The sequence below is a fragment of the Ahaetulla prasina genome, chromosome 2 (assembly GCF_028640845.1).
Source record: "Ahaetulla prasina isolate Xishuangbanna chromosome 2, ASM2864084v1, whole genome shotgun sequence".
NCBI lineage: Eukaryota > Metazoa > Chordata > Lepidosauria > Squamata > Colubridae > Ahaetulla > Ahaetulla prasina.
The window spans coordinates 147,500,461-147,526,423 of NC_080540.1; the positions used below are offsets into that span (position 1 = coordinate 147,500,461).

The window sequence follows — 25,963 nt, forward strand, 5'->3', positions numbered from 1 at the left end:
CCTATAAGATTAGCTTTTAGTTTTTTCCAAGGTAGAAGGGGACTAAGTTGATTTGAATAGAATAGAATAGAATAGAATAGAATAGAATTTTTATTGGTCAAGTGTGACTGGACACACAAGGAATCTGTCTTTGTGCATATGCTCTCAGTGTACATAAAAGAAAAGATACGTTCATCAAGGTACAACATTGAATTGCAGATGTTCAGAATTTTGGGTATGAAGTCACTTCATTTGCCAAGAAATAAATTTGTATTAGAACTCAGTAAGGGGGCAGGGAGCAAAGGAAATATATTTCTTTTTAACCAACTCCTTCCTGGCACACATCTAAGATGCCTTTCTCTTTTTGTTACAAATAAATTTCAAACCCATCCACCAAAGGCTGGAGGGGTGGGCGAGAGGCCAATGGGGGGAATACAATATTGCAATTGGGAAGAACATACGTTTGTATTTTGTTATGAAGGACAAATTACAATCATTCTCCTTTCTGACCTATAGTCAGACCTATTGCATTTAGAATCCAAGTGTCTATTTTTGAAAAGTGACTTCATGCTGAACGTGGGTGCTACATAACCTTCCGTAGCACTCAGACTGCAAGTCTTGGACATCCCTTTCTTTTCCTGGTTTTCCCACACTTTCTGCCGCTCATTGTATGCCTACTGCTTTTTTTTATCTGCCTATTCAGCTCAAATTAGTCACGAGTGGCCCCCAGCTTAGAGAGGAAAAATAAATTAGGTAGTGTTTTAAACACAGTTTGATTAGATTGATCCCCTGCTTTTTTTTCTGCTAAAGAATGAGTAACTTTCACCCTTTACAAGATAGCATTTAAAAATTTTTTTTCCCCAATGCAGAAGTAGTACAGAAGGCAAGAAAGATAATTCCTTTTTGAATTATAATTAACAGGATCAGAACAGACCGAGTACATAGAGCAGGAGTTTACTATATTAGCACTACTGCCAAAATAGGTAATTTCATTAAGTAACACACCTAAAAACATTTTATTTTAAGCACAGGAATGCAGTCATGGTAAGATGAAAATTTACTTATAATAAAAGTACAAATATCCAACCATAGCAAACACTTGACCATACATCATTCTGAATCTAGCCATGTAGATTTCTCCTTATCAAGAAGCTTGCCATGAATTGCAAAAGCATTCTGATTTGACAAAGTCTGCATTTTATCTTTTCAGATACCCATCACCGACTCCTATTCTCTTCATTTAAAAATAATGAGATGAGTATCCATAATCTTTTGCTTCGATATGATAGAAGGGAAAGAACAAAAATTATACTGTATGCAAATACATTTAATTAATAAATAAAAATAAATATCCTGTATTAGAAAAGGAAAGCAAAAATTATTCTACTGACTTCACAGTATTAAATAGTATTAATTAAATCTGGGTAAAAATGAAATGTATGTAAAAGCAGTTAGAAAAAGGGATCATGTCACTATAAATGAATCACCCAATTGTAGAGAGAGTTATCAGAATTTATTCTGATAGCATCCAAAAAATCTACTGCTTGTGTCCAGTATTGGATTACTGCAGGAAGGTAGCGTTTAATTTGATTATTTTTCAATCTCTCTAAATCAGGATTTATATTTTCTAATCTGAAAATCTGTCAATGAAGTACAAAGACTAAATCAATGCTTTGTTTGCAGTCCATTAAAGTTAAAGTAACACTATTTCAAATATAAACTATTTCAAGAACCCAATGGCTAGGAAGTGGGAAAAACTAGAACAGTGACACCTATTATCCCAGAATGTGTTGTTCTCCCAGTAAATACCTAACTGCTCTTTTCACCTAACTACCTCAGAGGTTAACATGTAAAATGAATATAACCCATTCTTAAAGCATTTATACTTCGAGTAGCAATTTTGATGCACATTATGGTTGTCAACGGAACCAGAAGGCCCCCTTCTGAATTAATTAACCAGAAAAGGGGGGGAATAGTGCAGTTGCTCTGGATTCCAGTTTTTATGGGTAAAGTTGAAAAAAATTATGGAAGATAAATGCACTTTGTACTTTATTTTTCAACAAGCAATATAGAAAAGACAGTTCATGCTGTAATAATTATGCATTATTGAATATAAAGGTGAAGATATCCTTGAATCAAAGATGATTCTGATAACCACATTCACTATTGCATTTATATCCAACCTTTATTTTCCATAATCAAAACCATGCACATCATGTACCTTCCTATTTTTCTCCACAACAACCTTGTGCATTCATCTGAGGTGAGAGAGAGGTACTAACACTCAGCTGACTTTTATGCCTAAGGGAGGGCTGGAACTCCTGGTCTCCTGCTTTCTAGTCGAGCTTCTCAATTACTAAACCAAATTGGTTGACTAATATGTCTGCAGTTTTCTTATCAGTATCATGGAAATGGCCTGCTACTGCCCTCTTTCACAATATTTGAAACTTCTAGTCTAGTGTGTAGCCCTGAAATTCCCAGATGGTCTTTCATTTTGAACCAAACATACTTAGGTTCTAGGATCAGTCAAGGTCAGATAAGAGGTACAAGACAAAGCAAAAGATCCAAATATCCATACAGCAAGATGCTTCCCCATGTTCTCATCAATTTCTTTTAAACCTACTGTTTTTGCTCAAGAAGATACCCAATCCTTCAATGCAGATTGACTTCTTCATACCACTGTACACTTTAAGAGTTATGCTTCCCTCATTTGGTGACACAATCTGCTCCATAATTAGAACAATTATGCAATTATAAAGCCTGTTTTTTTTAAACAGGAATATAGGGAACTAACTATAGAATCTAGAGGGATATTCTGATCCAACAAAAACAGGTTCTCTTAATGAGAACCACACACAACCAGCACATGCATCATTTATAGCTCTGTTATATATGGCAGCAGATAAACAACAACAAAAAAGCAATTCTGATGCATCAAAGAAGCAGGAAATGTATTTCCTTAAGCGGTTTTATTATGAAACCAAAAATGAAATGTTGTACTGGTTTCAGTACAACCTACAAAACATTTCAAAGGAAGTAACCCAATTGTAAAAAAGCAATTAATAAAATATACATGTTATCAAATTAAAAAAAAATAAACAAAACTTTTAGGATATATAACACACAGCTGACTACATAGCAAATAAATCATTGGACTGTTGCTCAAAGAAGGCTTAAATAATGAAAAACATAACCATACTGTCAAACAGACTGATTTCAGAATGCAAATGAAGTATGAATCCGGGATCAGAATAAGAAGAACCTTCAAGTTATATACAGTATAAGGGGAAAAGCATCTTTAAAAAAATTAAGGTTAAAAAAAAATCTCAAAGAAGCCAAACTGATTACCATTCAAGGCAAAAGTCGATCAGTAACAGTATAAAACCTCTGAGAAATCATTAAGATTGTTTTTAAAATACAGAATGTCCTAACAACTTCTTCCTATAAAGGATGATACAGATCTGCAATAAAAATTAATATTTGTTTAGTCTATTTTAGTTTTAAAAAATGAGATATACATTTCGATAAAGACAAAATCACCCAAAAATATATTCTTCCTCAGTTACACTTGCATTCAATTTCTAAAGCTGGTACATATAATTTGTCTATCAGGAAATAGGATGTAGTAATGTAAAAGGCAAGAATTTTCTCCAAGTAATTGTCTTTAATAAATTGAAACACCAAGCATCAGATATTCAAAATACATTCAGTTCAGAGAGAAACATAGAACACTGTATTTGAAAATTATTTAAAGCTGTTTTTTAAAAAGCTGAACATGAATATAATATTTTGTAATAATTTTATACCTATTGTTTTTGTAACTTTTTGGTACTATTTTTAACGGAAGAAATTCTGTATGCGTGACAAATTTTAAAAGTTTGAGGCATAGTTCTAAAAGTTTACTAAGAATAGAGTATCTGCAGGAAGCTGTCTAGGTATGAATATGACAATTTTACTACCTTTACATTGGGATGCAATTTGTTCTATTCTATGGGCCACTCATATATTGTAATTGAACAATATGTAAAAAGTAGTTCTATTTTAGCAAAGGATAATGCAAGATCCATTTTAAGATTCCATAACTTCATCAGCTTCAATATTTAGTAAACATATAACTCCAAAGAGAAAATGTTTCACTTTTTAGTAAAATCTAAGCTTAAGAGTGATCAGAAGAAACTGATCGACTTTATGATTAGAATTTATAAATGAAAGAAAAAAAATACTTCTAAGCTAAAATTAATAGAAAATTTAAAATCCCTAGGCAATGAAGGCCTACCTAAAAATGCAAGGAGTGCTCAAACAACTTTTTAATTACCGGGTATTTATTACTGATTAAATTTAAATGGAGCTGAAGGTGACAATTATTATTACTAGGGGAATCCCTTTGCACAGCTGCCACTACTCCAAAAAGAAGAAGCAATGTGTACTTTGGATACAAATGGCTAAAAAAAATACCACTATATCCAAATTGGTTACAACATACATAAACAGAATATTTTATTCTGTACTTTTCCGGTCTGAAAGAGTGTGGGGTAGGGTGCAAACAGCACAACTCAATAGCTAGCTTTGAAATACAAAGTCAAGATGTGTGTGAGGGAGAAACTGTATTCTTCCTTAGAGATGAAGAATGTTTAAAACATACACCCTGAACAAGTAAATACTAAGAGGAAGATCGTCAGACAAGGCCAAAACGTTCTGCTCTTTTTCTCTTCTTTGCCTGTAAATAGGAATTAAAAGATGAATTAAAAAATGTCAAAACCAAAGGAAATGGCAACTCTGAGTATGGGTTTTGGCATAAAGAAAAGCAGAAAGTCTATAAGGAGTGTAACAGTACACGTCTAAGAAAGCATCTTTCATATCAGGTTTCACAAGAGGCACTCCTATTGCAATGGGGTGCCTAACTACAGTCAGAAATTAAGCTAGAACGCACAAGATACAGTGACCTGTTAGCTGCTTCGTCCTACTGGCTTATATGAGAAAGTTCTGCTTGGAACAATTACCATTTTACAAGCTTAGAAAGCCTTCTAGGCAATAGGAGGTGGGAAATGTAAAAGGCCAAAGGGTTAACACTCTTCTATTCACAGAGAAGGGAGTGGGACACAGTCAAATGCATTGAATACACTCATGCATCTTTGAGATATGCCTCTAAGTCAATACACCAGGGGCATATAAATCTTAATTTTTACCACGATAAATAGCTTAGGGGGCAACAGAAGTCCTAATCAAGAATCTCCAGGGAAAAGGTGTCATTTAGTATATACAATACTACAAAAAGAGCTTTTTGTTTCAGGCACACTCACTAAGTGCCCTAACAGAAAAGCATGGAATCCCTCCGACCACAGCCCAGCCACCCCCTTCACTCCAACTGAACAGGCAGATCATTCTACAGCTGCTACTTCATTTTGTGAAGCAATGCTTGCATTGCATCTAGGGAAAACAAAAAGCACCACACAGAAGGTGCCAGTGAAAATAAAATTCCTCACTCAGGGTTCAATCCAATATCCAAATATTGTTTCCTTTTGTAAGTGAAATTAGACTTTAGCAAGAGAACTACTTGTGGTCAGGATTACATCTTAATAGTGTAATCAATCAAAAACAAAGTTGCTGAACCAAAACAACAACAACAACCCTGCATACTTGGAATAGAAAGATCAAATTGGGAAGGAATCATAGGTCTGATAATATAATGGCAGATGCCTGTCTTCAAGAATTTACAAAAAGATAAAAGCAATAGCAGTGTTTTTCTAACAGCGGAAGAGACAATAAAATAATCTTGCATGCATGCCATGTGATATATATATACAGCCCACATTTTAAAAAGCACTTTTTAAGCTCTACAATGGATAGAAAATTAGTCTGGATCTACAGCTCCTAATTCAAAATCAACTATGCTGATAACTGGGTGATCCTGGACAACTCAGAAGGGTTGACATACAAGATAAAACTAAACTATTCCAAGTTTTATATCTATATTGTAAGTTAATGACAGAAAACTCCAACTATTCTGTTCTTCAAAAATTATCCAACCTATCACAGAGCAATAATATGAAAATATCTTTAGAGAGAGAGAGAGAGAGAGAGAGGAAAAAAATATTTTCTGACATAATCCAAAATGATTTATATCTAAGTTAGTATATAATAATTGAATGTGACTATGGGGACTGGGCAAAGAAAAGCACAAAGTCACACAGTGCCATCTTGTGGAGTGCCTGACATTTCAATTACAAAAAGTCTCAGCGCCCAAGATGTTATAAGAAAAGGTTACCTCTGTGTCTTCTGTAGTTCCTGCTCCAGCTGAACTTGTAACAATGCCAAACCTCTCCTTTCTTTTTTTCAGTTTTTCATCATCTTCGGTCTATATAGAAAGAGAGCAACACATTGGAATGTAGGCCAATAAAATAATTTTTATTCCTATCATCTTATTTTGCTACCTGGAGTTTCAAAGAATTGGTAGAAGAATATTCACAACTACCTGTTACTGCATGCATTAAACAGACATCATTCTCAATATAGACAATATACAATTATAAGAAGCTGATCACAAAAACAGCCAGAGTTGCTGAACAATCAAGTTCCTTCAAGTTCTTTCTAGTAATTAAAAACTTTATGCTAAATCCAGAATCAATGAAAATGGCAGTTGCTACCAGAAATAAACAATGATGTGTAATACATCTGGACTCAAGATTGGGAAGATTCAGATGGGGCTGATCTTGAGGATGTCATCTGGGAGGAGTTCGACTCTGTGGCTCCCGAGGACATGGACAGGACACTGAGGAGGCTGAATGCAACCACATGTTTACTGGACCTGTGTCCCTCCTGGTTGGTACTGGCCACACAGGAGATTACACAAGGCTGGCTTCAGGGAATTGTTAACGCTTCCTTGAGGGAGGGTGTCTTCCCTACCGCCTTGAAAGAGGCGGTGGTGAGACCCCTCCTCAAGAAGCCTTCCCTAGACCCACCTGTTTTAGCGAACTATCGTCCGGTCTCCAACCTTCGCTTTGTGGCGAAGGTTGTTGAGAGTGTGGTGGCGCATCAGCTCCCTCGGTACCTGAATGGAACTGTCTATCTGGACCCGTCCCAGTCCGGTTTCCGGCCGGATACAGCACGGAGACGGTTTTGGTCGTGTTGGTGGATGATCTTTGGAGTGCCCGGGACAGGGGTTGTTCCTCTGCCCTGGTCCTATTAGATCTCTCAACGGCTTTTGATACCATCGACCATGGTATCTTGCTGCAACAGCTGGAGGGGTTAGGAGTGGGGGGCACCATCTTTCGGTGGTTCTCCTCCTTCCTTTCTGACCGGTCGCAGACGGTGTTGTCAGGGGGGCAGAGATAGGCCGCGAGGCACCTCTTATGTGGGGTGCCACAGGGGTCGGTTCTCTCGCCTCTCCTGTTCAACATTGTTGTGTCTTGCCCGCTCTCACCGCAGCCGGGGTCTTCTTATCTGCTTCCGAACGTTGAGGAATGTCCTAGTATGCCTCCCGGCCCCAGCCCTGGCTCCATGCCCAGACAGGCCGAGGAGGAGGGGGCACCTCCCGGCCCCAGCCCCGGCTCCATGCCCAGACAGGCTGCGGAGGAGGGGGCACCTCCCGGCCCCAGCCCTGGCTCCATGCCCAGACAGGCTGCGGAGGAGGGAGCACCTCCCGGCCCCAGCCCTGGCTCCATGCCCAGGCAAACGGAGCAACTAGACCCCTCCCCCTCCCCCACAGCATGTGAGCCTGAGGAAGGTCTATTACCAACAGCTGCCGACTGGAGTGACCCTCGCTTCAGGAGAATTGATAGGCGGCGGCGTCAGAAGGAAGGGAGGGGCAGGCCTGGATAAGTGCTGAGTCATGGAGCCACACCCCATGGCCTATATAAAGGATCTGCTTTCTGGCAGTCTCTGAGTCAGGCAAAGTCGAACGTATCTTGCTGAAGTCACTTTCTGGTCTCCTGCCTGCCTTGAGGACTTTGCTAGGACTTTGGCAGAGCTGCAGAGGCACGCCTGATTCGGATTTCCCTGACCCGGCCGTCAGCGGAGGAGTGGGACACGACAAACATCTATATGAAACCGCTGGGTGAGATCATCCATGGTTTTGGGGTGCAGTGTCATCTGTACGCTGATGATACATAGCTGTACATTTCCACCCCTAACCACCCCAACGAAGCCGTTGAAGTGATGTCCCGGTGCCTGGAGGCCGTGCGGGTCTGGATGGGGAAAAACAGGCTCCGACTAAACCCTTCCAAGACCGAGTGGCTGTGGATGCTGGCATCCCAGTACAATCAGCTGATTCCATCGCTGACTGTGGGAGGTGAGTTATTGGCCCCCACGGAGAAGGTCCGCAATCTAGGCGTCCTTCTGGCTGTCATTAGAAGAGCATATGACGGCCGTCACCAGAGGAGTTTTTTATCAGGTCCGCCTGATACGCCAGTTGCGTCCCTTCTTGGATCGGGATTCCCTATGCACAGTCACTCACGCCCTCATCACTTCCCGCCTGGACTACTGCAACGCTCTCATGGGGCTCCCCTTGAAGAGCACCCGGAGGCTCCAACTGGTTCAGAACACCCCTCCTGCGCAGGCTGCACTGGCTTCCAGTGGTCTTCCGGGTGCAATTTAAGGTGTTAGTTATCACCTTTAAAGCGCTCCATGGCATTGGACCGGGTTATTTACGGGACTGCCTGCTGCTACCGGTGGCCTCCCATCGACCAGTGCGCTCCCATAGGGAGGGCCTCCTCAGGGTGCCGCCGGCCAGACAATGTCGACTGGCGACCCCCCAGGGGAAGGGCCTTCTCTGTGGGGGCTCCAGCCCTATATAACGAGCTGCCTCCAGGGCTACGCCAACTCCCTGACCTCCGGACCTTTCGCCGCGAGCTGAAGACGTTTTTATTCCATCGCGCAGGACTGGCCTAATAGTTTTTAATGGGGGTTTTATTGGTTTTATAGTTTTCAGCCAATTTCGTATTAGTCTTTTAAATTCGTTTTTAATTTTTATATTTGTTGTTTTATCTGGCTGTAAACCGCCCTGAGTCCTTTGGGAGAAGGGCGGTATAGAAATTGGAATAAATAAATAAATAAATACATACATACATACAATGCTAGTTGGACACAGGTACAGTATGTCATATTTCTGAATTCCTTTTGCCTAGCTTTTTACAGCTGCAAGGCATTTTCAAAAAAGAAAAAAAAAAGAAGAAATTGAAATGAATGTTGCAAGCACCTAATATTATTGTGCAACAGCAGGACCAAACTATCATTTATTAAACCAAAGTTGATAATAGTTTGACCTATGAACTAATAATTTTAAAAATATAGACTTTCTTTCCTCTAAAATTAAGAATTTAACCTAAAAGCAATGTCTTTGCAGGATTAAGGCATTTTAGAACTTTGTTAAAGATTGGGAATTATATACAGCAATGGAGAGCATAAAGTGCATTTTAAAATTGTGTTTTTAATAATATTTTGAAGTACAGAAAAAAAACCTCCCTAAAATAGAGGATGTATTTTTTTATTTCAGTACAAATAAAACTTGTAGAACCTTAGAAATTACTGAACAAAATCTAATGATTAAGATTTTCAGAACATGAAAATAATAATTAGAATGAGAGAAATAGTGCACCCGAAATTTATTTCTGAGCAGGTCATATTTTTAATTTAATCCATTTGCTACCATTAATGAAAGCATTTGCATTAGATGACTTGCACGGCACTTAACTTGCCTTCATAAATTCTATTTCAATTATTTTCCATCCTGAGTGAGCAAATAAATGCTAGTTGGTGTGGGTTCTTTGGATTTCTTCAGCTGATTTTCCTGTAAGCCTGGGGCTTTTTATTCTTTTAACCTTTAACCATGCTTGTGGCTTTGGCCTAACAGTAATAATCAAGGCCATCTATTAACCTTTAAGAGCTTCTATGTCATCCATTTGTCATATAAATTCTCATGTGCTATTTTCAGCTCTACACGATTGTCCAATTACTTTGTTTTCCTTCTCTAATTCTGCTCACCAGTTCATACAGGGTATTTTCAATCATCTTCCTCTCCTATTTGAAGTATTTGATAATTTAGTAATGACGGGCTCAGAAGTAAGCAGAGTCAAGGAAAGGATGGAAATGGAACCACATAAAATGCTTAATTTTATTTGCTTGGATCATTAATCTCACTTGAATGCAAAACTTCCCGTATCCATTAAGGCCTTTGACAAATGGAATCTGAACTTTGTCACTGGCTAAGTTATATTACAATTTTATGTATTTATTATTGATCAAACTTATATGACCATCTATTTCAGAGTGGCACCTTAATCAACACAGCCAAGGTCCTCACTAAATCACTAAATGTTGATGAAATATCAGGATTATGGTAACTGTATATGGTTTGCTTTGTTTCATATTTCATCTATGCAAATGACTACTCTGATTGAACAATCATCCAAGCAATGATAATTGGCTTTATAAAAAAAGTGCAAAACTAACTTATCAACCACTTTTAGCTCATAAGCTCACTCACATCACTGATATATTATGCAACTTTTGTCAGCAAAGTTGTGCTGATTACATCATGAACAAGGGTCAGCAAAATGACAATTTCCTTAAATATCAACACTAAAGCAATTAAGCTCAAATTTGTTAATTGTAACATTTTAATCAGCCACAGCAATAGTAACAATTGAACATTTTAATTAAAATCTACCAGTTTCTCATGGGCTTCAAACAATATCAACAGTGAATATAAACAGGTATAATCCTTTCTATACATTTATATCTTTGGAATGGCTCCTGCCTCATGTGTCAACATCTTCATCAGATTTTATTTTCCAATCTTAGAAAAATTATTAAGTAGTGAATGGGAGATCCAAATCTGGACTGAAATATTATGCATATGTGGTTTGGGCAGAGAACGGAAACAAGTATGTTTTAGGCACAAACGCTTTGGAGTTAGGGAACAATGGGAAGTAAACAAGGCTAGCAGTAGTACTGAAGTGGAACTAGGCAAAAGCAGTAGCTGGAAAGGTGGGGGTAGAAATAGATTGGATATACCACTCTTGAATTCAATAGCAATAGTAACCAAGGGGAGATAAGGGAAATGAACCTACTGGGAAGGAACATTGGCTTACCTGAAGGTTCCTTCTATGTACGCTGCGTGAGAGTCCAAAGCAATGGGTTGTTAACTTCAGCTGATTGGCCAGAGACTGAGTTGAATTTGTTTAAACACGCCTCCTCTTCCTGCTTAGCTCCAGTTTATTAACGAAGAACCGGTACTTGAGAAGACGAACTCAATTGGGAACTGGAAACGGACCAAGAACCTCCAGACCCCTGCATAGAACAAAGAAAACAATAAAGGAACATAGGGCGGGGTTGGACTCTCACGCAGCGTACATAGAAGGAACCTTCAGGTAAGCCAATGTTCCTTCTCCTGTACGCTGCTTAGAGAGTCCAAAGCAATGGGATATACCCAAGCTAAATATCTGTAGGGTGGGGAACAGAGGAATCCAAATTGTCAGCGGCAGGAAGAACTCGCTGCAGGACTCTCTGTCTGAATAAGGCCTCGGCTGAGGCAAATTGGTCCATCTTGTAGTTTTTGATAAAGGGCGAGGGAGAGGCCCATGTGGCCGCTCTGCAGATGTCCAAGATAGAGGCTTGAGTGGCCCAGGCGGCTGTGGTAGCTGCACTGCGGGTGGAATGAGCCGTGATGCGGCCTGGAAGATGGTGTTTCTGCTGGTCATAGGCCATGGAAATACAGGCTTTTATCCACCTGTCTATGGTGGATGGAGATACTTTGGTGCCCAGAACCCTTGGTTGAAATGAAACAAACAAGGATTCTGTCTTCCTAAACGGAGCTGTTCTGTCGAGGTAGATACGTAAGGCCCTGCGTACATCCAGCGTGTGCCATCGACACTCTGAAGGATGTTTGGGATGAGGGCAGAAGTCCGGCAAGATGACCTCCTGAGACCTATGGAACCACGTGTTTATTTTTGGAAGGAATGTAGGGTCTAAACGGAGAATGACTCTGTTAGGGTGAAAAATGCATAAGTCCTTCCTGACTGATAAAGCAGCCATTTCGGAGATCCTGCGGGCGGAGGTTATGGCTATGAGAAAAGCTACTTTAAAGGTTAAGAGCTTGAGGCTGGAGGAGCTCAAGGGTTCGAACGGGGATGAAGTAAGCATCTGAAGGACCAGGGTTAGATCCCAGGTCGGATACCTGTGGACCGGAGGGGGACGCAGATTGTAGGCTCCCCTTAAGAAACGGCGGATACGGGGATGTTGAGAAAGTGTGGAGGTCCCGTCACAGAAAAGGACAGTGGCAAGAGCTGCAACCTGCCGACGGATAGTGTTGGTGGCCAAGCCTTTGTCCAATCTGTCCTGGAGGAATTGCAGGATCTGCTGAATAGAAGCAGAAGTGGGGACTATTTGATGTCTAAGACACCAGCAGTGGAAGGATGACCACGTGGCCTCATAAATGCGCGTTGTGGATGGGCGTCTAGAAGCCAGGAGGGTGGAGATGACCCCCGTGGAATGCTTTTCCTTCCTTAGGATCTCCCGGTCAAGTGCCAGGCAGCTAGTTGATAACATTGAGGCTTTGGATGAAGAATGGCTCCTTGGCGTAGTGAAATCTGATCTGGTGGAATTCGCCAATGTGGAGTGATGGATAGGCTCATCAGATTCACAAACCAACTCCGACGAGGCCAGTAAGGGGCTATGAGGAGGACCTCCGCCTTCTGTTCCAAGATCTTCTGAATGACCCTTGGCAGAAGAGGGGTCGGAGGAAAGGCGTAAAGAAGACCCCGGGGCCACTGACATTGTAGGGCATCTGTTCCTTCTGCTCCTGGGGTGTGGAACCTGGAGAAGAATCTGGGCAGTTGGTTGTTGGTCAGGCTGGCAAAAAGATCTATTATGGGCAGGCCGAATTTGTTCGTGATGGAAAGAAACAGATCCGGATTTAGTTGCCACTCTGATTGGTCGATGGTGGTCCTGCTCAGCCAATCCGCTTGTGTGCTGGCGACTCCGAATATGTGTGCTGCCTGTAGTGATAGAAGATGCCTTTCTGCCCACAGGCCCATCGCTGCTGCCTCGTTCATCAGGAGGCGAGAGCGGGTTCCCCCCTCACGGTTTACATGAACCTTTGTGGTTATGTTGTCCGTCAATAACAACACATGATGGCCCACTAACTGTGCTCAGAAGTGTCTTAGAGCCAGATGGGCTTCCCTCAGTTCCAACCAATTTATGTCGTTTTTGAGGTCATTGGGAGTCCAGCAACCCTGGGTCATCTGATCTAGGAGATGAGCACCCCAGCCGTAGAGACTTGCGTCCGTGGTAAGGACGAGGCGGTGATGTTCCAGAAACGAGCAGCCTTTTGCTAGGTCTGGGGACATCCACCACTGCAGGGATTTCCTGACCTTTGGGGGCAGGAGGATCCTGGTTTCTGTATGACTGGTGCCTGCCCTTTGGTTTGGCAGAAGTAACCATTGTAACGGTCGTGAGTGGAGGCGTGCCCAGGGAATGATTGCAAGACAAGACACCATATTTCCCAGTAACTGGGATAGCAACGATAGTGAGACCCGTCTGAGTGCCCTTACCTTCTTTATCATGTCTCTGATGTTATTGAAACGGTCTCGAGAGAGGAACACCTGGCAAGATCTGGTGTTGATTCTCGGCCCCAGATGGACTATGTCGAGTAATGGCACCAGATGGCTCTTTTCTCTGTTCACAGAGAATCCGTGACCCTGTAGGGTTTGAATCGTTACCTGTTAGTCCAGTAGCGCCTGTTGGAAGGAAAACGACTGGATTAATATATCGTCCAGGTAACACTGTATTCGGATGAGAATTGACCGTAGGTGGGCCGCCACTGCATCCAGAATCTTGGTGAAGGTGCGAGGAGCAGATGAGAGGCCGAAGGGAAGAGCCCTGTATTGAAAATGGGCCCCTGCATAGCTGAACCTGAGAAAGTGTCTGTGGGCTGGCCTGATGGGTACATGTAAATAGGCCTCTTTGAGGTTGATGGATGTTAGATAATCTCCCTTTCTGATGCTTCCCAAAATTGAACTGAGGGAGTGCATCTTGAATCTGTGATACTTGATGTGCAAATTTAGTTGTTTTAGGTCCAGGATGGCTCTGCTTCCTCCTGATTTCTTCTCTACTAAGAATAGAATGGAATGGAAGCCGGTCCCCTGATGAGGTAGGGGTACCGGTTCTATGGCCCTGATGGACAGCAGGTGCTGAATCTCTGCTTCCATTTGAGCCCTTTTGGTGGACTCCTTGGGAATGGAGCACTAGATGAACCTCCTTGGGGGTTCGGAGTTGAATTCGAGAGTTGGGACTAGTGTGAGTGTCTGGAGCACCCAGGCGTCGGTGGTCATGTTGTGCCAAATGGAAGCGAATTTGGCGAGGCGACCGCCGATGGGATCCTGATTGGTATAGTCATTTGTTTCTGCGATAAGGCCAGAAACCGGATTCACGGAAGGGGCGTCTGGCCTGTGGTTGTCTGGACCTGTCTCGGAAAGACTGTCTGTCAGGTGCTCTATCGGGGGGTGACTGGAAGGATCGTTGGTAAGCCGGGGATTGAAACCCGGGATCCTGGGAATGAAAGGGCTGCCTGCGATAGGGGAGAGAAGCCCGTCTGTCGAATCTTCTGGACATATAAGGGAGGACCTTCCGCTTGTCCTTCCCTTCGACTAAAATTGGGTCTAGGGCCTCCCCAAAGAGGGAACCGCCCTTGAATGGGGCAGCTGACAACCGCCACTTGGTTTTCATGTCGGCTTGCCATTGTCTGAGCCAAAGCAATCTTCTGGAAGTGATGCTGGAGGCAAGGGCTCGAGATGCAAATTTTGCCGAATTAAGGGTGGCATCAGCAGTGAATTCAGCAGCTGCTACCAATTTATTTATGTCCTGATGCAATCTGGAATCCTCTTGAGGAATCCTTGCTTGCATTTGCCTAAGCCAGAGTAAAGAGGTCCTTGCGAAGAATGAGGCTGCTGTGGCTGATCTAATGGCCCATGCAACCGCTTGGTGGGTCTTACTCGGTTCGAAGTCCCTCTGCTGCATCTGAAGGAATTATGTTGGAGGAGGAGGCCAAGGTGGCTATGGGGGTATCTATGGTTGGAACCTTAAGAAGGTCCTCGAGCTCCTGATCTGTTGTGTACATTTTCTTGTCTGAACCACTAGGGGTGGGAATGGTACCTGGGTGACCCCATTGACGCTGAATGATGTCTAAGAAGAGCTTAGGTGATGGAATTACCCGTTGCTTTGAAACTGGTTCAGTAAAAAGGAATTTGGTGAGGTCAGATGTATCTGAAACACCTTCCAATTGGCGTGAAGCAACCCCCATGTTGGCTGTGATTTTGGCCTTGTGTAATAAGGTATAAAAAAGTTCATGGCGAAAAAGCCCAGTGGGGGGCAGGCTTGTCTGGGGCAGATTCCTTATCCTCTGATAAGTTAAAATCTGCCATGTCTTCTTTTTCCCCAAAAAAGGAATCCTCACTGTGGTGGGAAGGGGTGGGAGAACGTGCGTTGAACGCATTGTCTGGTATGATGGCTTTCAGAGTGGGATCTCTGGCCTAAAGATCCAATTGGAAAAGGGGCTGGAAAACCTCTCTGAGTAAAGGCTGAACCAATGCCTTGAGAAATAGTTTGAATAATAAGATGGCGTATGTCCTGAGGAATACTAGGATTGCTGTCCTCTCTCTGAAGGGTCCCCGCTGCTGTGGGGGTAAAGGTGGCAGAAGGTGCCTGATGAGGTGGTTCTGGCATGGGTCTGGAAGTGTCCCCAAATACTGCAGTGACTGTCTCCTGGTTTTCTCCTGAACCACTTGGGAGAGTGGGGGACCATCCAGGTTGGTTTAACAGGGGCTGATGAAAAGCCTCAGTCTGCTGAGGTGAGGTAGAGTCTCTGATGCCCACTGGGGGGGGGGACAGGATCTTCCCTGCAATCCTCTGCTAATTTTTGTTTGGCCTTATCAAATTGCCTATCCAGGACACGCTGCCTTCTTAAGGCATCCCTTTCTGCACCAGCAGAGGTATGATGAAAGGCAAAAGATTTGGATCTGGTAGAGGGTACCCTAGATTTGGATCTGCTTCTATGAGGGGCTGGGGCCACGTTGGAATGGTGTCCCTGGGAGGGTGAGGAAGAAGCCTGGGAAGAAGACCTGCTGTGGTCAGCCATCTTAGAATAGAGGCTTGGAGTCAGTGGAAGCCTCAAATAAATTTTCAAGTCACTATAGGCCCGATTCAAGAATCCTGGAATGAGATTAGAGGAAAAGGGCTGATTAGCACCAAGCCGACACCACGGCTTGAAAAGTGCCTTTGAGCTGCGCGGAGGGGTGCAAGGGGGGGGGTCCCCAAATTTATGGCGTGAAGCAGACACCACTGCTTCTCAGGTGCCTAGTCACCGCAGCATTGGCAGGGGGAGCTTGCATCCGACAGCACGGATCTTTCTCCACCCCTGCAAGCGCGAAGCCGACACCACGGCTTCTCCTGCGCTCCGCTGGCTGCAACTCACGATTTTGAAGGTCCAGCAATGTCCCAGGCAGTCCGGACGATCCTGCGAGGCTTGGATTCGGCAAAATGACCAAAAGAAAATGGCCGCCGTTGCTCTAGCAGCTCAGCTCATTTCAGGCTCCCAGCAGCAAGGAATAATAAAGAAAAGGGGGGTTTTTTTTTTTTTTTTGGAGAGGTTTGAGAATTTTTTTCTTTTAATTTAAGGTCCAAATATGCTGACTGAAGAGTCAAAGCAATGGAGCTAAAGGAGGTAGTCTCTCTATGGCCGACTGAGTTAATAAACTGGAGCTAAGCAGGAAGAGGAGGTGTGTTTAAACAAATTCAACTCAGTCTCTGGCCAATCAGCTGAAGTTAACAACCCATTGCTTTGGACTCTCTAAGCAGCGTACAGGAGAAGTGATGTCTCTATAGGATAGATCAGAGGTGGGTTTCAGCAGGTTATGACCAGTTCTGGAGAACCGGTAGTAAAAATTCTGACTGGCCCCACCCTCATCTATTCTCTGCTTTCCAAGTCCCAGCTGATTGGGAGCAAATGGAGATTTTACAGTATCCTTCCCCTGCCACACCCACCAAGCCAAGCCACATCCACAGAACCGGTAATAAAAAAATTTGAAACCCACCACTGGGTTAGATGTGGCGTACTTGAAATCAAGGGGAACAGGAAGAGCTAGATGGAAGTAGAGAAAGGAAGTGGCTGGAAGCCCATGTTGTTTTTGAATTCAAGGATACTGGTAGCAATTAACAGAAGTTAAAGAAAGGAAAAACCCAAGTGGAAAACAATGAGAAAGACATATGTGAAACACCAGCCTTGCCTTACTTGTCCTATAAAACCCCTGCAGATTTTCTTCTGGCCCAAACCAGGTACCACCAAAATATTCTGGGGTTAGGATATTTCTGCTTGGAATAATTCAGATGAAAATCCAGACTAAAGTTATCTGTCCAAGCTTTAAAACAAAATGTATTTTCTATTGTGCGTGTATACTCTTAATACTTAACTTTCATAGATTAATTAATTTGACTATGTACTGTCAAGTCAGCATCAACACTTAGTGACCACATAGACAGATCTCTAAACTAGCCTTTCTAGATATGGCATAGAATATTTTGGGATCTATAATAGTTTGGTTAAGAATGCCAAAAAGAATAATGAAATGTTTTATATTTAGAGGTTTTTTTAAAAAACAAACAAACTATCTAGCTGCTCAGACAATAGAAATTGCTTATTTTTAATTTTAAGATAGGGCAAAAAGATGTACATTTGGTTTCATTATGCTAGACAATGTATCCCAAAGGATTTCTTCTCAGTCAGGAAACAGAATGGATTGTTGAGAGGTATGTGGGGACAGGGAGAACATTCTGAAAACTGATAAGTATTTTGCTGGGAAAAAGAAAACAAAATTTGGTTTCTTTTGATTTACATTTCAACCTATTTTAAAAATAAATATGGCTAAAAAATTAATCTCCAGTAACAACTTTTGGGGAACCTGGAGAAGAAACATACAATTCTTAGTCTCAGGTTGTGCATCTCTGTTTTATGCAGACAAAGGTCTTGTTACTTTACATACAAATCTAACTTCAATATTTCCTGCTTAAAGGGTTTTTCTTCTTCTATTTGATAACTTATCAAGTTAACAAAGACATATGGTACTTTAAAATAAAGGGAAAAAGAGGAAACAAAGGAGAAGGGGATAGGCACTGCTTGTATTTAATGGCATTCCTAAGGGATGTTTTATATAGCATACTTCTGTCTGCTTGTACATATACAGTATGTACAAGTGAATATATAAAAAGTGAAATATAGTATCCTTTTTTGATTTATTTTACAATTCTACTGTATATGTACGGCCATTAAAATATATGAATATATATGAATAAAATATATTTCTGCCAAAGTTTAATCTGCCGGTATAACCAACCCACCAACATTCAGTTTTCTATTATTTCCAATTCTACAAGGAAAATATGCATAATGTAATGGAAATACTTATCAAAACTAAACATGTAATTTACATATATTTCAATACAGTATTGAAGCATTAAACCTTCCCAAACCACACTGTTTAGGTCTAGGATGGTAACCATGTCTGTATTGTTAAAACCGAAAGAACATTTAAGGAAAAAATAGCCAAACCACAACTTTAAATGAATGAACATATATAATGGGACACAGAAGGGGCTGTAGTGAGCTTTTTATTTATTTTTTTTAGTGACCCCCTCTAATCACCCCACCCCTACTCACTGCCTGAAGGGAAAGTGTGTAACAATCCCACTAAATCAACATGGTTCTAATGATCTCCCTCACTTGACCCCCTAGCATACTAGTGTCAGATGCAAACACGTTACAATAAACTTCACTCCATCCTTAGTTCCTCACTGACAGGTTTTGATTCATGGGGTGCTGAAACCCATCTGAGGAAAATTACCTCTATCAAAACACTTCTATCTCAGCATCTATCAAGCTTTGCCATAGCCCTGGGGCACACTTGAATGTGCACATGGGCATTTGTGCATGAGAAGTGGGGGTGGAAGCTGACCTTTTCTTCTGAAATGATACATTTCTTGAAGCTTGTGATATTAATGTTTTCTTCTTGTTTTCTTCAAAGCAGAAAGCTTTGAAGAACAATTCCAGTTATTCTAACGGCTTCAATCTTGATTGCAGAAAATATGACTACAGTAACAGAGTTGTTAATGCTTGGAACACACTACCTGACTCTGTGGTCTCTTCTCAAAATCCCCAAAGCTTTAACCAAAAACTGTCCACTATTGACCTCACCCCATTCCTAAAAGGTCCGTAAGGGGCGTGCATAAGAGCACAAACGTGCCTACCGTTCCTGTCCTATTGTTTTCTTTCATTATATCCAATTAATATAGTTATTGCATGCTTATGCTTATGTATATATGCTTATATATTATATAGTTATTTTCATGCTTATGCTTATATATACTGTTGTGACAAAATAAATAAATAAAATAAAATAAAATATGGCATAGAGCCTAGCATTCATAGAGTCTCCAGGTTATTCCATCATTTTCTTTATTAAAAAAAATCAATGTGTTAGAAAAGCTGCACATTTGTATTATGTGTATGGCAACAGGCATTGTAAAGTATATTAATCAACCTTTAGCCTCTATTTAAAAAATATTTTCTGGGAAAAGTAAACGTTCTTGAAAGTTGATGGAAACTCATAATGAAATGTGGAACAGATATGGGATTTCAGCAGCCAAGGATCTCTCCCTTCAACTACACGATTTCCTAGATAATAGTTTATTCCATGATTCTTGTTTCTCTGCTACGATTATCACACCTTAAAAGGTTTTCCCTAGCATCCAAGTGGAATCTGCTTTTTTGAATCTTAAGACCATAGAAGACACAGAAGCTGCCATTTTCTTCAAGAGCTCGGGCTTCAAATCCTGGCCAGTACCTACCTTACCAGTAATGACCCTTGGGCTACCTCCTAACCTTTCACCAAACAAAGGTTAGGAGGTAGCCCAAGGGTCATTACTGGTAAGTCTTATTGGTTTGAACATTGCCCAGATTAACAAAGTCTGCATCAAATGTTGGAGAACCAGGACAACCTGACAGGAAGTGTACTACTGGGACAAAACATTCATGGATGAGACAAGAGAAACCCAGAATTGATAGAATGCTACTGCAAAGGACAAGAGATATACGAAACATATGAGGTAACTATGGATGGATGGAAGATCTGCATCCACACTAATTGAGAAACAGTTAAAAATCTGTTTGGATTTTGGGATGGACCTGCTTGTCAGAGCCAGCCTCTTAGAGAAAAGAGGGAGTCTTTTTGGCAGGTGGCAATTGCTGGCTAACCCATTAACTTTCTGGGCAAGTTAACAGTGAAGATTGTAAACGGCAATCGCATCATTGCAGGGCGTTTGGCAAAGACTCGTAAGTGTGCATTTGTTGCCAAGAGCCCAAATCGCAATCACATCATTATGGCGACACTGTAACAGCCATAATTTCAGGCATGGGTCATTAGTCCCTTCATCAGCACTCTCATAATTTCAAGCAGCCGCTGAATAAATGAACTTCCTGTATCTTATAATCCTTGCCTCCGATTTTTTGCAGAGCAACCCTGTGAGGTGAGGTGGGTTGGGCTGAGAGTGAGTGATCAACCCATACCATCCAGCTGGCTTTCATGCCTAAAGGAGGCCTAGAACTCAGAGTCACCTGGCCACGACTCCAAACTGGCTCTCTGTAAGCTATTAGGTTATGACTGCAGAGAAGCAAAACAGATGATGCAGAATCATTCCATCAACTCTGCTGAAAGACCTACTGCCTTTAGTTCATCCATCATTTTTAACAAGCAATGGCAATTCCATTAGGCAACAGGAGGGATGAAAAATAGTGCCATTTCATTACTTCTGCTGAAATTATTCAACATAATTTTAAGAACTGGTGCCCTAATTTTGCTTTTTTTATCATCTTCTCTATCTGCTGTGTTTACCATACATCAGCAGGAAGAGCTGACATTGTTGGGGTTTTTTGGGCAGGAGAGGGGGTGTCTGATCAAAATATACTTTAAATAATAGTAAATTAACTAAGAAACCCTTTACTAAGTTGTACTAATAACACAAAGAAAACATCCAGACAGCCTTGTATACATATTTAAGAATCTCCAAAGGAACACAAGTACTTTGAATGGCAGAGAAGGCTAATATACATAAAAAAGCTGCAAAATGGTTTGGAGGGCCTCTGGTGGCTCAGCAGACTAAGTCTGTCTGTTATTAACACAGCTGCTTGCAATTACTGCAGGTTCAAGTCCCACCAGGCCCAAGGTTGACTCAGCCTTCCATCCTTTATAAGGTAGATAAAATGAGGACCCAGATTGTTGGGGGCAATAAAAGTTGACTTTGTATATAATATACAAATAGATGAAGACTATTGCTTAACACAGTGTAAGCCGCCCTGAGTCTTCAGAGAAGGGCGGGATATAAATTCAAATAAAAAAACAAAAACAAAACAAAAAACAAAAAAAACCTATATACTACCCTTTCCTGCTGGACACCACTCATCTGGGCAGTCAATATATTCACTATCATGTCAATGTTTCAAGGTAGACAAGATATTAAAAAATAGAAGCAGGACAGATTCCAGCAATGTTTATACAATGAAACACTACTGTAGAATAAGATAACAGATCTTGAAAGCCGTTCAGAAATATCTAGCCATCATATACCAAATAAAATCAAGATGGAGTTAGGGTTAGGTTTTTAAAAATTGTGTCCCACTTTCTCAACTAGTTCCTTGATTAGAATATTGCTCTCTGCTTGACTGTTAATATCTGCTTATTTTGGTGTTGGCTTTTTTATTGTTTCTTTTGAACAATGTACAAATGTGGTTTATCTCTATGTGTCTGTTGATGACTTATTTGACTGACTGCTAAGCTTCTAGAAATTCTGAAGCATTTGGCTTAATCTAGAATGCTCTAGTATGGTTGACTCTGCCCATGTATTATGAAATTAAGAATTTCCATCATGTCTTCTGATTGTTCGTTGTGCCTGCTGTGATTTTTTTTTTTTTGGTTAGGTTATTAAGGCTTCTCTTCATCAGGCCATCTACTTTCTGTATTAGGTTGGTGTTTACTGGGATATAGGTTTGCCTTTGCTTTGCCTTTCAGTAATTCTATGCCTCTTTTGTATGTATTATGAGCTGTCCACGATAACTGTGATTTGGCTTGTGTCTGCTGAAGGATAATGATGGTTTGGTCCTTCTTTAGGCTTTTGAGCAGCCAACACGCAGATGAACAAAACTAACATGACAATTAACCAATTTCGTTGTATACATGATATATAATGACAACAAAGGCTATTATTATTACAAACAATCCATAAAATAATACAGTACTCTAATCAAGGAACTAACCACACCCCAACCAACACAGGCAGGGCAAGCTATTGTATATAAACAGGAAGCAAACCTCACAGCCACTGGCATTGGTGATGTTACCTAGTCAGGTAATGAAATGTACGCAACCAAATAATCAAGCTCAGAAAACACCAAGGAGTCCACAATTACAATCTTCTAAAGAAACCAAATTCCAAGTTAAGCATAGATAGTTCAGGAACTGTTCATTATTTTGGATGTGTCTGATTGTACTATAATTAAGTCAGTTATCTGTACTTCAAGTACTGACCTTGTAGAACACATAGAATAAATTATAATTATCAATCATCATTTGAAATGTAAAACAACTACTTGGTACATGTGACTTTTGAAAGAGAAGACTTCCCAGATAGTTAATGATTTATATATTAAGCAGCGGTCCCCTACCGTTCTGGCTTTGGGGACTGGGGGTCGGCTTATGGTTTCGTGCACGCGAATGGAACTATGTGCGCTCACCCACCACTTCTGTGGCCTGGTTCTGAATGGATCAAGGCCTGAAAGTGGGCCACAGCCAGGGGTTTGGGTACCTCTGTAATAAAGTACAAAGCGTGGCTTACCTCTGGACTACTAATTCTAATTCAAGTTCTTACAGCAAAGAGAATTACCGAATACAGAAATTTAATAAAGTTATTTAGGAAAATTATTTGTCATAAATTGCACAATTCAGAGTGTCTCAGTTTAGCTACCCAAATGATAAAGCATCCTTTCAATTAAGCCTAGGCCTACTGAAAGAAATAATAATGATAAAATTAGCTCACTCTCCCCCATATAAGAATTATTCTAAATGTAACATAAAAATAAACAGTAAGAATTTATAAATGTTTTGCATAGCTTGTTATTCTGAATTATTTCTTTTAGAAATTTATAAGGCTTCCCAACTTTATGATGACAAGGTAGTATACAGTAAAATAATCATACAGTAGTAAATTATACAGAATTATTATTTTCTACGCTCTCAACATTATTTTCTCTCTATTCAAAATATTAAGATTTAGAAATTCACTGGCTCATTTCTTAGTAATAAGCTCTAGTTAGCATTGAGATAAATCTTGTTCTTCCCCATAATAAGTTAGTATCAAATCAACAATACAGAATCAACTTCAACATATCAGTTGTGTACTCTGCATGTATATGCAATTACAGGTAATGCGGGGGGGGGGGGGGAGAGGAAGCGCTCTGGCCCATGAATTTTTTTCAGGTGCCCTTTAAAAAACCACAAGACATTATTAAGAATTGAATTTTACAAGCCAATGGGAGGGCATATATATAAAAAGGAACCCTTCTGGCCACTACTCCTCTATCTCCACTGCAGCATGACGGATGATAGGATGAAAAGCAGAGCCTCCAGGCTTTCAGGCGATGGTAGATTAATGATGGCATGGCCTTGACCTCCAAAAGGTAAAGGTTATGAAACACTCACGAGTAGCTGGCTTCCAATTTCATATCCGGAGGGTGAATGACAGCAACTGATAGTTTTGTTCTTCAAAACACTCTAATCCTCAGACTCACAGCTGTCACCCACCATCTTTTTGAAATTCATCCCAACATATTTATATGTTCTCACTCTTTTCCCTAGTGGACACTATTATGTGTGTGTGTGCATCAGCTCTATGAACAACGGTAAATATGTAGGTTGAACTGCAGTGACAGACATTTGTTATAGTATATGCATCTCGTGAAACAGATTACTCTCACTTTTATGGCCCTAGATAATACTTTTGCAAAATATTTATCGAGAACTGCACACTGCACATACACTATGAACAATGGGACAGGCAAAATCGAGACACTATTATGATCTACTCTGTTCCACTTAATGCTCATATGTGACTACCTTTTCTCTCTTAGGATCAATCAAACAAAGCTGTTAATTTAAATATCAGGAGAAAGTAAAATACTACCCAGTTATTTCCATTCTTTCATAAAATATGCTTCACCAAGAATTCTAAGTATCTGAACAAGAATCTACATTGAAATAATCTTTTCTAGAACTCAAAGATATTTGGAAATGAACCTGTATTTGGGAACCGTGTTAAGGAAGCTCATGGCTGTTTCTATGCAGACAATTGCTAAGTTCACATTACAATTTGATTTTCAAATGTGAAATATTAAAGTATTTGCTTACATAATGTTAAGATGACAAGACACTATAATTAATATTCAATTCCACCTCAATTTGAAAAAGCATCTTTACTTGCTATTTCATATAGGCTCTATTCATTAAACCTAAGAATTCTGCATGCTTGTTGGACAAAGATTTATCTATGTAGTAGACAAATAATGGTACATCCTATATTTGCTATACAAGAATTAGATATGTATTTGTAAAACAATATATTCAGATCTCTTAATCACAAATACATTTCATACATTGATAAAGGTATCTTTTATTTTATGTACACTGAGAGCATATGCACCAAGATAAATTCCTTGTGTGTCCAATCACACTTGGCCAATAAAAAATTCTATTCTATTATTGAGTTATAAAAATAAGAATTTATTCAAATACAGGAAGTTGAATATTATGAATATTACCTTCATTATTCCTTCTTTTATTTCCCAAATTCTCTCTACTTAGGACAAAAATATAAGCCAAGAAAACCAAAAGCTTAAAAGATCAAAATTGTCTGAGGTGTTGGATTTGTGAAAGGGCAAAGTTCTGAGAGTCAGCAGTTCTGAAAGCTCTCTGTGTCAAAATACCAAGGCCTTCACAGATAAAAGTTTATGCTTGCTCCAAACAGGATCAGCAGGGGAGTGAGGCACAAAAAAAGTCACAGCCATGTGTTAAGAGCACACCTGCAACTCCCAGCGTTTAATTCTGTAGTTGAAAAGCATTCTTTGACCTAGACATCAGAGGATGAAACATATATAAGGAATGCCATGTGGAACAGTGAAAGAGACATATCTCAGGTGCAAAGCCTTGCTATAGTATTTGAATATTTTAAAATTAAAAATATATTCTATGTGGTAGGCTTAGAGTTTAATTTTGTCACAGTTATTTAATTTACCAAAGATATTAGTATAGATCAGGTTAACCATGAAAATATTAGCTCATGTTTTTGAAAACATTTTATACTTATGACTTCCCTGTTATGTTGTTAAAAATTGTCTAATTTAGATATGCAGGTTGCAAACATTTCATTATCAGATTAGGCAACATCATCAGTTCAGAAAAGGTGAATAAGTGTAGTGTGTTAGTTTGTAAGGATTGTACATATCTATTTTACAAGGCTCGTATATATCCATTACTATTGGCCTTGCATTTGAGGATGTTATTAAAGAAAGAATCATGCAGTCATAGGATATATTAAAGGTGAGTAGAACTTCAAATTCAAAGGAATTTTTTTTTCTTTTTGGGATGTGGGGGGATGTTGTCCAGCACCTGTCAGTAACTCCTTGAATATCTGTTGGCAAGCACTACAGATAAGTTTCTCACTGCCTCCCAACCAAAGATGACTATAGGTTGATTGGCTTCAACACACCTTGCCTGAACTATTTACCAAAGTTATCCAGCCTTGAAGACTGTCAATGCACACTGAAGTTGTTTAGGGATGGTGTCTTCAGGGAAACTACAAGCAGTCCCACAGTATTTGTTAAAGCCAAACAAACATT

General features: G+C 40.4%; 1 protein-coding gene across 2 annotated transcripts in view; it reads right to left on the bottom strand.

The window, feature by feature from the left end:
* Positions 1–25,963, bottom strand: part of SARNP (SAP domain containing ribonucleoprotein) — a 123,427-nt gene that overhangs the window by 38,420 nt on the left and 59,044 nt on the right. Inside the window, exons 10-11 of one of the 2 annotated variants that reach the window (XM_058174097.1) lie at positions 6,245–6,334; positions 2,930–4,696 (exon numbers count right to left, since the gene is read on the bottom strand). In XM_058174097.1, coding sequence (XP_058030080.1) covers positions 4,655–4,696; positions 6,245–6,334 — 132 coding nt within the window. In that variant the 3' untranslated portion in view covers positions 2,930–4,654. Of the gene's footprint in view, positions 1–2,929; positions 4,697–6,244; positions 6,335–25,963 lie in introns of those variants that run through there. The other variant, XM_058174098.1, reaches the window with a different exon arrangement.